The sequence below is a fragment of the Ciconia boyciana genome, chromosome 6 (genome assembly GCF_034638445.1).
Source record: "Ciconia boyciana chromosome 6, ASM3463844v1, whole genome shotgun sequence".
Taxonomy (NCBI): Eukaryota; Metazoa; Chordata; class Aves; order Ciconiiformes; family Ciconiidae; genus Ciconia; species Ciconia boyciana.
In genome coordinates, this window is record NC_132939.1 from 45,885,582 (window position 1) to 45,896,110 (window position 10,529).

The 10,529-nt window shown below is 54.1% G+C and overlaps 1 protein-coding gene across 1 annotated transcript; it reads left to right on the plus strand.

Moving 5' to 3' along the window:
- Positions 1-482: 482 nt before the first annotated feature.
- BATF (basic leucine zipper ATF-like transcription factor) lies at positions 483-6,025 on the plus strand. Its single transcript, XM_072865141.1, has 3 exons — positions 483-729; positions 2,583-2,687; positions 5,443-6,025. Exons 1-3 carry the CDS (start codon positions 664-666, stop codon positions 5,647-5,649), a joined length of 378 nt encoding a protein of 125 aa, XP_072721242.1. The 5' UTR covers positions 483-663; the 3' UTR covers positions 5,650-6,025.
- Positions 6,026-10,529: the final 4,504 nt, after the last annotated feature.

Below are 10,529 nucleotides of genomic sequence, written 5' to 3' on the forward strand. Positions count from 1 at the left end.
GTGGCTGCCTGGGAATTTCCCTGGCTGGGCTGGGGTGGTGGAGGCTACCCGGGGCTGGACCGACCTCCTGCCCGCGCAGGGCTGGCACGGCACGCGGTGCCCCTGGAATTTCTGGGGCTCCCGGCAGCACCTCCTCCGCACTGCCCTCCTTTGAGGGTCCAAGTTTCGCAGCCGGAGCTGGGGCTTTTCTTCCTTTCCATCTCTGCTGTTTGTCTCAGAGAAACCCATCTCACTGTTTTTCAACCGCCTGAAGGTGTTTTTCGGGGGTTTTTCAGGCTATTTTGAAGCTCATTTTTCCCAGATGTGCTTTTTTTTTCTTCTTCTTTTTTTTTTTTCTTTTTTCTTCTTCTGTAACTTTTCTTCTTCGCCTTAAAGTTTCCGGCCACGTGACTTTCAGCTTACATCCCCGAGGTTCTGAGAAACCACAGGAGGCTGAGACCTAAAGGGAACGTGCAGAGGCTCCAAGAGAAGAGGCAGAGAAAGTGGCAGAGCGTGGAGCAGGAGGACAGCGTGCCTCCAGGACGGGCGAGAGCCAGGAAGCCAAGGGCCATCTCACGGGGGACAGAGGAGGGCAGGGGAGAGGGAAGGGAAGCGAGACAGAAGGCAGGCACACCAAGAGCACAAAGGAAGCTGAAGAGGCCCTGGGAGCCAGAGACAGGAGCCATGCCCCACAGCTCCGACAGCAGCGACTCCAGCAGCTTCAGCCAGTCTCCCCCTCCCAGCAAGCAGGTAAAGCGGGGACCCTTCCCCAGCTCTCCCCGGCTGGAGAGTCCTTTGGGGTGGGCCATGGGTGGGCAGGAGGAAGGGTGGCACCCACCGCTGGCGTTTTCACAGCGCAGTATGACGGGGCTTTCTAGGAACGGCTGTGGGGAGAGGGATGTGGGGCTGAGCCAAGAGCCCCGGCAGGAGCCCCAGCCACCAAGCTGGGTACGGGTGGAGAGAGGAGGCCCGGTTACCTGGGGCTATGCCAGGGGCAACTCGGGGGCCAGGACCCCTGGGCACGGTGGGCCCTGCAATACATGCCAGGCAGGCAGGAAGGTTCGGCGTGAGAGTCGGTGCTCTGGTGAGGAGCCTGAGCATGCACCTCCTCGCCATGGACCGGGACAGCTCAGGGGCAGCCTGCCTGCTTCCCACTGCCATGGACAGTGCTTGGACCCAGAAAAGCCCTGCCACCTTGGGTCTGCCTTCTTTTCTGTTCAGCCTCAGAGGTTTTTCATCTCAGTAATGCTTGACAGAGGGATTTTTTTTTGTTGCACCTTAATGGTGGTCTCCAACTTTTGGAGTACCTTAATGGTAGGTCTTCTGTTGGCAGATACTGACACAAGTCCGAGGTATTTCCACTGCCTTTTCTGGCTAAGCTTTATTGTATCTGTCATCTGCTATTTCTCTAGGGCTGGGAACAACGGCAAGTACCTGAGACTTTGCTCAGAAATCTTGGGGATTATCAGGGCATACGATTTTGGGCTTGCAACCAGGGATGGGGAGGCATCCTGGTAGAGAAGGGGATAAAGCACAACAGGGGTAGCCAAAGGATAGGGACTGGACTTGGTGCAGGACATGGGAGCTGCCGTATATGAGACATTTGTAGGGTACTGAAGGCAAGGATAAAACGGTTAAGTTCAAAGACAAGAAAAGATCTTGGGCGGGGTGGAGGGGGGAGAGGATGTGGACAGACTGATGGGCTGGGAAGATAACTTTTGTGGCTGAGTTTTGTAGTCCTGTGGAGAAGTGGTGGTGTGAATGTTAGAGAGTCCACAAAAGAGGCAGTGCAATATGAAAATAGAAGATGAAAGAGTCTGTGTGACGGTTTCAACTGTCAGAAGGCAGCAGCAGGACCAGATCTCAGCAGAGAATGGCTGCTGCATGAAGCTTGTGACCTGGAGCCTGGAGACCTGTGCTCTCCCCTGCCCAAGGGGCTTGGGAGTGTTGCAGTCAGCATTGCAGGCATTGCTACCAAGGGACTCCAGAAAAGAGCAAGCACAGATATCAGAGAGCTGGAGCAAATGAGATCTGGGGAAAAAACAGAAGCTCTGAGTCTGTCTAGTTAAACAAAGCAGGGGCCACATTGCACTGTAAGGGTCCACAACAAATAAAGCCTGAGGGAGAAGGATGATGGAGAGGGGGTGGGACCTACAGGGATCAAAGGAGGAAAACACAGGCTGAATCTCTGCGAAGATAGTTTAGCCAAGGAACTGGAATGGCTGCAGTGCCGTATCCCCACAGAGAGACAGGGAATGGAAAGGTTTTCTGTACAAGGAATTCAAATTGTCTCTGGTCCAGAGAGAGGTCCTTACTCTGGTCCCTCAAGCCATTTAACAGGCCTGTGTCTTGGTGAAGGTAGAGTGGTCATTTCCCAGCTGTGCCAGGATGCCCAAGGCTATCAGACTTGCCCCTCCTGGCAATGGGGATGCCAAAAGCATCACACATCCCTGGGGTATGGCTTTACCCTAGTGCTGAGGGTGTGTATCCCATGTCCTGTGCTTCAGTGACGTTACCTGCTGTGTCCCCTTCCCACCTACTGCCCTGCAGGAGCAGGGTGAGGGAGGGGATGCCCCAGTCATTTCCATACCTTGTTTCCCTAGGACTCTTCTGATGATGTGAGGAAAGTCCAAAGGAGGGAGAAGAATCGCATCGCTGCCCAGAAGAGCCGCCTGAGGCAGACCCAGAAAGCAGACACGCTGCACTTGGTGAGCACTCCCACCTTTCCCCGTCCCCAGTGCTGAGGGCTCACATGGGGGACAACGTGCTTTTCACCTGGGGACTCAGAGCGGAGATACTCAGCTGAGGCAGTACAGGAAAAGTGAGGCCAGGGCAGGATGTAGGAGTCAGCGCTCGCAGCGAGAACATACAGCCCAGGATGACTGCCAAAAAGCATTTAGTTTTGCAGCTAGTTTTGAATCCATCTTTATCTCTCAGTCTGACATTACCGATTTCCTTTCCTAACCTCTTCTGACCAGCTCAGTCAGAAGCTCTTTGAAAGCACAGGCTCACCCGGGCTGGCTCTCTCCGGGTTTGTGCTTCATGCCATCACTTACACAGCAGTGCAACTGCATACCAGGATGCTTTTCAGAGACAGTAGTGCTTTGTATTCATTGGTATGGATGATGGTGCAATGTGGAGACGAATGGGCCATCTCCTCTGGTCTGTCCCCTGAGACGCTACGCAGCGTAGATAAATAAATATTAATAATTTTCTAATATCTTTAAATATCTCCATGGTAGCGCTTTTATCCCTTTCTACATCTGAACACTGTAAAATAGCTGGAGGCTTTTCCTGTTGTTTAGCATGGATTTTCCCTCCTTTGGTTTCACCCTGCTGTCCCACTCTCCTGTAGCACCATGGGCACCCCTGCAGCTCTTCCCAGTGTGAAGAATTAGGCATCTGCTTTTCAGGAGGGATGGTCACTTCTGGCTGCATGTGTTTGGGCAGGAGTTTGTGGTCAGTGTCGGAGCACAGGGGCTGGGCTCCTTTGCATTTTGCACACTGGTAAGTGCAGTCCCGTGTGTTCTGGGCCACTGGCAGGCAGGATGCAGAACTGCAGCCTGCAGCGGGCAGAGACCATCTTTATCCCTGCGCTGGGCTTGGCTGCCCTTTGAAAAGTGGTAGTTGGGCTCATGTTCAAAAAAACATCCTTTGACTTAGTGGTCTTCATATTCCCCCAGATCCCCATTTTTTGGAAGAATTCTTGTGAACCCGGTCCTGAACCTTCCTCCTTACATAGTACCCTCAGTCCGTGGTTGGAGCTGGGCTTAAGGCAGAGATGTCACTCTTTTCTCAGTAGCTGATGATCCTTCTAGAGCTGACATGGCTCTAGGCTGGTTGCATTACATCTGTCAGCAGTGATGGCTCTGAGCGACTGTGCCTGAGAGGGGTGAAGAGATACCCTTTCCTTGGGGTCAGTGCTCTCTCCAAAGTAATCCTAGAGGTGGATATGGGCTCTGATTCTCCCCCAGGAAGATCCTGCCTAGCTGTGCACCAAGAAGAATTGGGCTGCTCTTCTTAGAGCAGATGACAAACTACTTGCTTACGAGATTACTACTGCTCAGCTAGCATTGATAGCACACACTCCTTGCCTTCCCATGGGGATGGGAGCAGGGGGGCTAAGCCCAGTTTGGTTCAGGCAGAGACGATCCTGGCAGGCAGCTGGAGAAATGCAGGGAGGCAAGTAGAGGATGGATGGTGAATTTCTGCTAATGTTTTTCCAATTCCTGGCAGACAGTGACCCCCTGCTGCTCCTGGGTTTATTCCCTGAGTGCTCTTTGCCTTTGGTTGGCTCTGCATCACGGACTTTGCTTCTCTGATATGGTTCTGCCCAGAAGAGCGTGGCTCAGCTTGAGCTATGGTGGTACGAAAGGAACCAGCAGCTCCATCTGCTCCAGGGCTTCGTAGCTTGTGTTTTGAGGGGAATGAGTCACGGGGAGGCTGGGGCTCCCGGCCCCTGGGTGATTCCCGTCAGTTCCTGAGTTCGACATCAGTCATGATTCCCAAAGCGTTTAGTCACGTCTGAGGGATGCTCATTTGCTGTGTGAGCTCTTCCTGTGACAGCCGCCGTAACCGCTGGGTGCATTTCCACCTGTGCGCAGGGAGCGGGCACCATCAGAAGTCAGCGGAGGGGTGACAGGTTCGCTTTGCCAAGGTGGTGGCGGTGCAGCTTTCCAGGGCCTCAGCGCGCTGGGTCCCGCTTTAGCTGTCTGAGCTGAGTTTGCAGATCCTGGCGCCGCGTCCTCCCTCCCTCCTCTGGTGCTGCCCAGGCTGCTGGCTCCATGGTCGGTCAGTGCCTGGGGTGCTCCAGCCTGGAGCTGGCTGCGCTTTGGCAGCAGTAGAGGCAGCAAAAGCTGCAATGCTCTCGAGGTTGTTGAGACAAGGCCGAGCACCATTATTAAATCCTTTGTTGTTACTCTCATTAATAACAGCATTAATTCAGTTTTCTGAGGCCTCAGTTTCTCTTTTCTTCTGACTCAAGCGTCTCCCCCTCCTCCCCACCGTGCTGCTGGTTTCCCCGGCTGCTAGCAGGAAGCAGTGAGTCTTTTCTTTCCAGGGCAATGACAGGTTTCCTGTGGCAGGTGGTTTTCTGGTTAAAGACGGCGGTTATTCAGCGCGCCCTCCCCCCGGCCGGGCGGCCCGGGAAGCGGCCGGGCGGCGTGCGTGTGCGTGAGAGGGAGCGAGAAAGCCTGGGCGGGAGGGAGCCCGCCGCAGTCACTTCTCGTAAGCCGGGCCCGGGGAGCGCGCTGAGGCCGCCGCCATCGCGCCTGCACCGCAACCCGTGCCCAGCCTGGCCGGCTGGGGGAGGGGGGTTTGCCCAGCCGCGGCTCTGGTAAATTTGGCTCTGCCGAATTTACCAGAAACATGTCTGGAAACTCTGCGGGGCAGGGAGGTGTGGGACCACAACCCCCGTGTCCCCGGCTCGTCCCTGAGGAAGCCCCTGTGGTTTTGTCTCCTCAGGAGAGCGAAGACTTGGAGAGGCAGAACGCTGCCCTGCGCCGGGAGATCAAGCAGCTGACAGAGGAGATGAAGCACTTCGCCTCGATGCTGAGCTCCCACGAACCGCTCTGCTCCATCCTGACATCCCCTCCGCCACCTCCAGAAGTGCTTTACGCCACACACTCCTTCCACCAGCCCCACATCAGCTCCCCACGCTTCCAGCACTGAGCCAGCCAGCGGGATGGCAGCCTGCCGGCTCCACCGATGGCAAGAAGCAACTTTGTGGGGCTCACTTTTCCATCCAAGGGAGAGGGACGGACAGACACCCCTTCTCAAAGCCTGTACTCTGAGTGACTTGCCTAGGACTTGCTCCCTGTGCAGAAATGGCAGAGCCACCAGGAGGCATCTTCGGGCAGTTTCCAGCTTGGATCCTGGGAAGAGGAGGCATTCGCAAAAGGGCACCAACCCCCTTCCCCGGTGCTTGCCTGGGGACGCTCGCAGGAGCATGCGGTACCGGCAGCCTCTGTGCTAGCGGCTGGCTGCGGCGTGCAACAGCTGGAGCTCCAGGGAAAGGAAGGGGAGCAGGGCGGAGGGGAAGGTTGGGGGCAACAGAGTACCAGAGCAGAACTGGTCTATTTTTGTAAAATAAAGATTGAAAATGCTTAACTCTTTGTTTCCAAAATAGGACCTGAGCCACTCCTAAGGCCTGGCATGACACAGTGAGGACGCAGGCAGCAGAAGGGGAGAGCTTGGAGTCCAGGGAACAGCCCTGTGTGTGCTGGTGTCTAATCCAGGGCCAGCAGCTGGAGCCCCACATATAGAAGGGGGGCCCATGTACATGGGTTGGGCAGGAATGGTTTGTGGGGTGATGGGGCCCCTGGGGGAGATGGGTCCCTCCTTGCTGCAGGGCTGGACCTGGCTAATGAGTCTGACATGCCACCTAGCATCACAGGTCTCTTCCCTGCTGACCCCCTCAGCTACCTGCTGCCGACGGCTAGACCTCCACGTGCTCCCCTTGCACGTGTGGAGATGCCATATCGTGTCACCTCACGTGCGGGTCTTGGTGGGCTGGTGGAGCCTTCAGATTGACCAGCAGCACAGTTGGGAAGGAGCATCACAGTGTGGAGAGGGTGGTGATGCTCTGCTGGAGTGCACAGGGGAAGCAGGACCTAGCAGGACCCTGCTCCAAGGCACCCTACTATAAGGCACGTAACTGCAGCCTACACTGTTTCCCCTTCCCCACCAGTCACAGCTCCACAAAAGGCTGCTGCACTACCTCATGCATTGAAGCAGATGAAACCTGAAAGGTCAGTGAAGAGTAGCTTAGTTCTGCTGGGTCTGATCTAGTGGAAACACAAGCTGGTCCATACAGTCGGTCTCTGCACCTAAGACCCCACCAGCCAGCAGTCTGCCTACCAGCCCCACCCTATACCCAAGGGTGAAGCCCACCTGCCAGTGCAGGTCCTGTTGCTAATGCTGGCTCAGGACTGCTGCCATCTCCAAGGAGCATTAGCTGCAATTTTTTCAGCATAGGGTACCACAAACAGTGCTGCTGACATAGGCTTTTGACTGAGCTAAACGGACCTAACTTGTAGATACCCTTCCTTCAGGCACAGAGAAGTGGCATATTTCCAGATGGGTTTTGGCCCATCATCATAGCCCTCAAGAGCGGTTGGGAAAAGTCTGTAATGTGCTGTGCCCATTTTCTCTCTCTGGTTCGCACTAGCAGGATGATAACCAAACACTGCCATGCCTCAGCAAGCTGTCCTCAGGAGAGGTGCAGTTAGCACCACGATTTCTCCTGCCATGGCCTGTTAAGAGGCTTGTGAACCTCCTGCCTCCAGCTTCTGTGCCAGCATGGCCAGGGATGCCTGGTGTCAGCACGTTGGCCTGGGTGTCACCACTGTACAAAAGCAGTGCTGAGGCAATGGGCGATGGCACTGGCCCTTGTCTGTGCAGCTCTGCCCCCTGCCCCGAGGGGGATGCTACACATAGGGGAGGATAGTGGTTATTCCAGCCAGGCAGCTGAGTTTCTGCATACAGGACATGCAGAATATGTCTACGGGCAGCAAAAAAGATTCTAACCATGTTCACAAAAAAGCAGCAGGAGCAATTTCAGTGTGTCTTACACCACCCCACTCTGCTAGAGCTCACACCAGTTGGCTTCACTCCATCCATTGGTACAACAACCAGAGCTGCTGATCCCCTGCACAGGCCATGCTTTGAGCCACCCAGGCTACAAAGGCCCTTCCCAAACTGCATTTCTCTGGGATTTGGCTCTTTAAGCCTGGGAGAGACAACTGGCTGCAGCTCTACAGGAGCTTGTTTTTACAGGCTCCGCTTCTGCTCCTTCAGCTTCTGGCGGGTTTGCTCCCAGATTTTTCACTTGCTGTTCCTTAGGGCTCTGATGCTCCCATGCTTCCGGGGTTACACAGATTCAGCGGAAAAAGCTACTGCTACCTCGCTTGGGGTTTGCTGTGCAGGGCACTGCAGGTTCATGCTCCTCAGTGGAGGATGCAACAGAGCCCCAGCAAAGCTTGCACTGGCTTAACATACAGTATTGCCTACAATAACGAGAAATCTCCATCCTCGCTGCAAGCCTTTGTGTTTTCTCATGGCTATAAAATGCTAAGCTTGGTTTCAGCTGCCAATGGAGAAGGTCCTACCCTGATGTATATGTATCACCTATGCTCACAGACACGAAGCCAGTATTTTTGTTGCAGAGCTGTCGAAGTCTGAGATCCTGCAGGCTGGGTGGGGTTCTGCGTAATGCCCACAGAATTGCTAGACTACTCACTGGTAACGTCTCAGACTTATTACTGCGACTCAGAACGAAAATAAGTGGTAAGTGGTGACACTGGGAGACAGGTTTGCAACAACATCCTCTGCAGAACCTAAACAATATTGTTGGCATCATCAGTTAGGGTGCCCTTCCTCTGCATCGCTGGCTGTGAGATGGAAGGCCTCCAAGCAGAGTTGTGCTCAGCCGTTCTGGCCAAACACTGGGTGTATGTTGGTGCTAAGGGATGCATCTTCCAATCTGACTTGTCTTTGGCCTAGTCTCGCCCTCAAAAACCTGATTGCAGAAGATGATCTGCATGGTTCAAGTGGTTTTTGACCTCTCGGTTGCTTCTGGTGAGTGTCTCAGAGGTGGTCTCTGTTATGAAGAATGGTTCCCCTGGGAGACTGTCCTTAGCACTCAAGCAACAAGGGACAACATATCCTTTCAGGACCACCAGCCCTTTCAACCAGTTGCTGAGAAAAATACCTTTTTCCTGAAGCTATTTGCAGAGCTGCACAAGCTGCTTGTTCAGGCTATGTGAGGAGATTCCTTCACTTCTGTACCGGTGCTGTCTCTTGCTTCTCTTCCCCAGGCTCCTGGCCTCTACTCAAGGCTCCTCACACAACTAGTTTTGATTTCAAGGTAGCCAAGTGCTTGTCCTCTGGTGTGGCCCTCACTGTTGTCAGCAAATGAACTGTTAATGAGCTCAAATGAGGAGCAAAGAGTAGGGTGGTGCCCAGGCCAATCATCCCTGATTGCTTTCGATTGTCTGCTCCTACCAGCAATGGAATTCCTTTGGAACTTCATTTCCACGTCATCTGGCATTGCTAAAGCGTTGTGTGAGTATTATCTGGCCATGCCCAGCCTCCAGGAGCACCGTGCTGCTTGCTCCTCCAAGGGAAGGGCATGCTTCTGGGCACACGAGTGGAGAAACTGGGCAATGGCTGGGCCTGTGGCAGCTTGTCTCTACCCACGTAGGATGTCAGTGCCTTTCTGTTGCACTACATAGTGCCTTTGCACTATATAGTGCCTCACTGAAAAACTCTCCCAAAGCAGTAAAGAGATGAGGGTTTACAGGAGGCTGAGAGACTCTTTTCGAGCCGGGGAAACGCAGGTTGAGAGAAACTCTTCCCTGCAAGCACAACCTGCCGAAATACTGCGTTTGTGCTGGCCTCTGCTGGGCAAAGGCTGAGTTCTCCCAGCCTGCAACCACACTTCTCAGCAATCTCCTCTTTGCACTCCCCTACGGCAGAGCTGGCTTGAAGGTTAGTCTGGCTATTGCCAGAGACTAGGGAAAGACCTGGGAGGCTCAAGGTTAATGTGTGTGAAGGCTGCCTGAAGAGGGGTGTCCAGGTCCAAGTGGAAACGTGGGGCTGTGGTCTCCCTTGGCCAAGGATCTCGTAGCTTGGGCCAGGGGCCAGTTCTGCTTTGTGGTCCCAGCACATTTCCATTGCTGCGCAAGAGCGTGGGGAGCTTGGCTTGGTGTCGCCCACCTTCTCCAGCTCCCATGGGGCTGGCAGAGCTGTGTGCCGGCAGCGCTGGGCTGGATGTGAGGACTGAGCACTGGGAAGCATCATAGGTGGAGGGGTAACAGCTACTTGCTTAAATAAACATAGACCTGGCTGCAGCCCTGGTGAACTATAATCACCTTCACCGAGACCTGAGATGAGAACTGTGGATTTCAGTGTTTTCAGGAAAGCTTTTGTAGAAGCACTTGAGCTGGTTTTCTGCTCAGCAGCTTTGTCCTGGGGGCTCTGCTGTGGACGCATACTTGGCAAAGCCAGCCAAAAGCCCAATGGTTTGGGGCTGCAAGAGCAGTGAGGGCAGGTGGAAGGTGGCACTGCGAGGCAGCTGCCGTAGGTGCTTTTCAAGCCTTAGTGACCGTTGCCTCCACACTTACTTGCTCGTTGCTGTCTTCTCTGCAGACAAAACAGAGGTGTGTGGCAAACATCTGTTGATACAATCAGAGGGTGGAGATGGGAACCGGGGGACATGAGAGTTAACTTTTTTGTTTCTGGCCTTTACTGAATCTCAGTACCTCCTATGGATCAAGGCATCCTGACAACTCTGTGCAGAAGGACAGCCAGTCTGTCTTCTTCTCTGTCTTCTTCTCTCAGCCTTCTTCTCTGTCAGAAGGACAGCCAGTCACAAAACATGGAGGGTGCAGTAATTTTCTCCCTTTCCATCCCCCTAAAAGCACAGGCTCAGCACTTCACAAGCACTCAATATCAGCATTTCAGGGCTGCTTCTACGGTAAGATAAATAAAGATATGACATTCAGTGCTGACTTAAGCTTAATGCATCTCCTCAGATGGGAAGCCCAGGG

What these genes read in the sequence shown, in the direction of transcription:
- BATF (XM_072865141.1), top strand. Translation starts at nt 664, where the DNA reads ATGCCCCACAGCTCCGACAGCAGCGACTCCAGCAGCTTCAGCCAGTCT. An exon ending in CTCCCCCTCCCAGCAAGCAG is followed by an intron (nt 730 to 2,582) that starts GTAAAGCGGGGA and finishes TTGTTTCCCTAG; the next exon opens with GACTCTTCTGATGATGTGAG. An exon ending in AAGCAGACACGCTGCACTTG is followed by an intron (nt 2,688 to 5,442) that starts GTGAGCACTCCC and finishes TTGTCTCCTCAG; the next exon opens with GAGAGCGAAGACTTGGAGAG.